Source organism: Nothoprocta perdicaria, unplaced genomic scaffold (genome assembly GCF_003342845.1).
Source record: "Nothoprocta perdicaria isolate Ctin4 unplaced genomic scaffold, notPer1 scaffold_133, whole genome shotgun sequence".
Lineage (NCBI taxonomy): Eukaryota > Metazoa > Chordata > Aves > Tinamiformes > Tinamidae > Nothoprocta > Nothoprocta perdicaria.
In genome coordinates this window covers 412,059-416,670 of record NW_020454461.1, presented here as the reverse complement: position 1 = coordinate 416,670, position 4,612 = coordinate 412,059, and the positions used below count along the sequence as shown (strand labels likewise).

The window sequence follows — 4,612 nt, the reverse complement described above, 5'->3', positions numbered from 1 at the left end:
AGGGCGGCGGCGAGGACGGCGGACGGCGGCCCCGGCAGCGAGAGCGGCCGCGCTCGCTCGCTCTCTCGCAGAGAAAATGGCGCCCGCGAAAACCCCGCCTGGCTCTGGCGGCGCGGAGCTCTCGCGAGGCTTGAGCGCGCGCCTCGCCCCGCGCCTCCCATTGGGCGCCGCGGCGGCGCGCGGCGCCGCCGCCCGCCTCTCCCCTCCCCCTCCCCCAGGCGGCCGTTGGCGGCGCCCGCAGCGACCGGTAAGTGCGGGGGGGGGAAGGGCGGCAGCGGGGCCTGCGGGACTTGGGAAGCGGGGGGTGGGGGTGGGGAGAGGGCTCCGGCCTCGCCGCCCCCGGCGCTCGCGGATGGCGGGAAACAGCCCCGGCGGCGGCAGCGGCGGGAGCGCCAGCGCCCGGCCTGGCCCGGCCCGGAGAGCTTTAAGGAGGCTCTCTTTGTCTGCAGGTTTCGATGACAAGAGGCAAACCTCGTGCTTCTTAACCGCTTAACCGTTGTTTGTTTTTTATTTGTTTGTTTGTTTGTTTATTTTGCCTTTAAYGCGATCGTCCCCGTATGCACCGTAGATGTGATTAGTGGCTTCCAAACCCACGAGCAGGACAGTGTGTGTTAAGCGCCGATGTTGCTGAGACGAGAGCCACGGCGGCTCTGTAGCTCCGCTCTCAGAGGCTGAGCCGGCCCCAGGTAACCGTGGAGTGTCAGGGGAGGCTGCTCCGGTGGGTCCAGAGCTTTCATCCACTGCCCGTGTAACACATGGCCTCAGGGGAACTAATGTTACAGATCCCGACTTGTTTGTGCTGTAAATGGGACCTCCAGCTTCTGTTCATATGACTGATAATCGGAAAGGAAAGTAAGTTACCAGGTCAGTTTGTGAAGTAGAGTTACTGTTCACAGGAGCCCTCCCAGGGATGGACACAACGGTCAAAAGAAAGTGTTKATTTGTCCCCTCTCTTTCCAACCAGATCACATTTACTTCCCTTGTATACTTCCAATTAAACTAACAGCAAAGATGGAGYCGTCAAGGGGGGCTGCCTGTAGAGGTGTCAGTACCTTCCTGATACTCTGCAGTAAGAAAACTACATAATCAGTTTATATTTTCTGGATGGGATTTGCTTACTTAAATGCTGGGAATGTATGTTTGTTTTTAGCATTCTCTGTCTACAGAACTGTCCTACATTGTCACACTTAGAAAGGGTGAACTGAATTGTCAGCAAATGTCTATATAACACTAATGAGAGACATCATAACTTTAGCAATTGACAGAAGAGTAAACTTATCTTTTTGGGTTTTCTTCTAGGGAGTTCACTTTTTATCCTTTTAACTTGAATGAAAATGACTACATCCAGTATTGCTGCAAGAGTGGAAACGTGGCTTTCTTCCGCATGGCATATTAAAGTTCCATTGACATGGCTGGAAGCATGTATTAATTGGATCCAGGAAGAAAATAGTAGTAGTAGTAACTTGAGTCAAGCTCAGATTAACAAACAGGTGTTTGAGCAATGGCTTCTTACTGATCTTAGAGATTTGGAACACCCCATTTTGCCTGATTGTGTCTTGGATAACGCCAAAGGAGAATTGTCTGGCTTCTTCTCAATACAGATTGATTCTCTAGTTGATGTTAGCCAGCCAGCGTATTCGCAACTGCAAAAGCTAAGAGGAAAAAGTACTGTAAATGAAGAAGTAACAGCCAACACTCAGTCTTTCCCAAAGCCCTGGGAAGCAAAGCCCTCTCGAATGCTGATGCTGCAACTGACTGATGGAGTACATCAAATTCAGGGCATGGAATATCAGCCAGTTCCTGCCCTGCACAGTAACCTTCCTCCAGGAACAAAAATCACTGTCCAAGGTAAAGTTGCATATCGTCTTGGAGTCCTTTTACTTAAACCAGAAAATGTAAAATTGCTGGGGGGAGAAGTGGATGCTCTTCTAGAGGAGTATAGTCAGGAAAGAGTCCTTGCTAGATTAATTGGAGAAGCAGAGAACCCTAATCCTGTTGGACAAACTGATCATGAACAAGTTGTCCCAAGGCCTGTAGATGAACTAGGGCAAGCTCTGGGCCCTTCAGATGAAGAACTGTTAGCCAGTCTAGAAGAAAACAATGATTTTACTTTAAACAATGAAACACATTTAGAGAGTGGATATTACAGTAGGAGCAGTAATTTTAGCACAGCCTTAGGTTCACACAATGGAAATGTTTTGCAACAAGAATCTCCAAGTCCTTTTCCTCATTCGGATGAACAGATTCCACATTCCGTAGAATATGCTGATGGATTTTCAAATGACTTTCCTTTGGAAGACGACTTGCTTCTGGAAGAAGAGATCCAAAGAGAGTTGGAAGAAGTGCCACCAGAGGTCAGAAACTTGGGTTTAGTAACTGAGAGCCTTCCACATATGTCTAGGAGCTCGTGTGATTCACCTTTCAATAGTACTTATGAAACAGATGACAAGAATGAGAGAGAGAAACGTGTAGAAACTGTCAGCCATGAAAAGTCTTGGGGAAGGAGACTATCTCCTGGAGATGAAAATAGGACAAATAATACTTCACACTGCAGTAGTGTACATCAGACCAACAGCTGTGTAAACCTCTCCTTGGACAGTACTACCAAAGAAAGGCTCAGTGATACACATCTAACTGAGAGCAAACAAAAACCCCAGGACACTTTTCAGGGAAGGCTGCTCCACAGAGAGCCRTTGTGTTCCTCAGAAACAGAGCCAGCAGCAGGTCAGCAGCAGCACGACATACAAACGTGCGTCYGCAGTGCAGCAGAGGTGCATCATCTTGAATTGTGTTCTCCACCTTTCACGTACATTTCTGTTCTCCTGGCCAAAAGACCAGAAACTGTTACAATTCTGAAAGCCAAATGTTTTATTGTAACTCTAACTGGAAAGCTCACGAGTAGCAATGGGTCCTGGGGTATAAAAGCAAAAATTTCTGATGGTTCAGCCCTTCTAGAGGTAGATTTTGCTGATGATATCCTGACAAGTTTGATTGGATTTTCGGTAGCTGAAATGAATGTGTTGAAAAAAGATCCTRCATCCCGTGCAAAGCTTAAGGATGGTTTGGAAAAATGTCAAAGACAGCTAATAGATCTCTGTTGTTTGATGACTATAGAGTTTAATCCTTTTCAGTCTAAAGCCACTGTATTAGTTCTAGAGGATGCTGATGCAAGGCATCTAGAACAACTGAAGAAACGTTTATATAAATAATGTGTGAAAACTTGCAGAATATGGATTAGGATTCTTTCGGTGAAGATTTCCCCCCAGYGACTGTTAGAAGTCAAAGTTCAGTGATGTGAGAAAAATACTGCATGTGTGAGAGTGGGAAATCCTGGGATAGAGGGGAGGAATTTAGCAGTTTATTTTTTATAGTGACTATATTTAAATAAACTTCAAACATGTTTGACTTAAGAAATTCATGAATCACTTTCGTTCTGCAAAATCTTCCATGCTTTTGAYTGGTGATCAAAACTAGCAGATTTTGTCAGGAAATGGATATTGAAGAGATTAGCTCGTTTTTACACTTAAAAGGTTGAATACTGACCCRATATTTGAAAGGTAGTTATTGGAGACTGCTGGTCTTTTCTCATAGGAAAGCTATTAAACAAAGAATTATGCCAGCTTGAAAATTCGTATACATAATTAGTGTTCAAGAACCTGAAGTGAAGGATCACCTTACTCTAAATTTTCAGGTGAGAAAAAGCACTGTATACCCAAATGGGATAAAAATGTGTGTACTTGTTTTAAAAAAAAAACCTCAAATATTTTAAAATAAACTATTAACAGAAAGAATGATTGTAGCATGGCAAATCTCTTTTTCTGTCATTAACACTAATCATTACTAATAGTTTAGAGTCTGCAGTTTAATGTAATTAGCTTTTATAGTATTTACTAATTTGATCTCTTCACAGAATAGTTGTATACTTGATATGTGTCAGATACATTGTTTTTTATGTCTGTGTTGGCCTTATTATTTCATTTTTAGRCTGTATTTTTTATAAAACCAATTAAAGTTTGAATGAATTTATTTTTTTCATGGAAGCTCATTAGTACCTTTGAAAGGAAATTGGGTGTCTCTAATCCTGTCTGGGGTAGAGGATGAGTGGCAAGAGAATTCTGTGCAATTTTGATATAACTTGCTAAGAATGTAGAATTAGTAGCTAAAAGTGYAGTTTTTCAATTGGACCGGTGGACTCTACCATCTCTAGGTAATGGCTACTAGACCTTGGAAACTKCTGTAAGGGCTTGTTGATACAACCTTCCTCCTTTCCCTGCCCCATTCTAGCTTCACAAAAGGAGACATCTCTTTATACTCCAAGTGATTCAGGAAAACATAGATATTACTTAAGTAACGTAAAAATGTTGAGGTGCTGGGTGGGAAAGGTTTCTAAGACATCCTCTTTTTTAGGCTTTATTTCATACAATTAAGAAGTTCCTGCCTCCTTTTGCTTCCTCACTTCCTTCTTCTCTCTWCTCTAAAGAGGACTTGAGCAAACCATGCACCACAGAGTCGTTTTTGGGCCCTTTATTTTCTGAGAAGCTTTTGGAGATTGTGCATTAYTTAGAACTACAATAGGAAGAGCTACAAAGGAACTGACCAAGCTTCATCCCAT

General features: G+C 43.8%; 1 protein-coding gene across 3 annotated transcripts; it reads left to right on the top strand.

The window, feature by feature from the left end:
* Positions 1 to 228: 228 nt before the first annotated feature.
* Positions 229 to 3,686, top strand: RMI1 (RecQ mediated genome instability 1). 3 transcript variants are annotated; one of them, XM_026033813.1, is made up of 3 exons: positions 229 to 247; positions 569 to 686; positions 1,300 to 3,686. In XM_026033813.1, the coding sequence occupies exon 3, from the start codon at positions 1,329 to 1,331 to the stop codon at positions 3,207 to 3,209; it is 1,881 nt and encodes a 626-aa protein (XP_025889598.1). In that variant the 5' UTR covers positions 229 to 247; positions 569 to 686; positions 1,300 to 1,328; the 3' UTR covers positions 3,210 to 3,686. The 3 variants fall into 3 exon arrangements, with proteins under 3 accessions (XP_025889598.1, XP_025889597.1, XP_025889599.1); XM_026033812.1 differs by lacking the exon at positions 229 to 247 and having other exon boundaries at positions 514 to 686; XM_026033814.1 differs by lacking the exons at positions 229 to 247; positions 569 to 686 and adding an exon at positions 733 to 852.
* Positions 3,687 to 4,612: the final 926 nt, after the last annotated feature.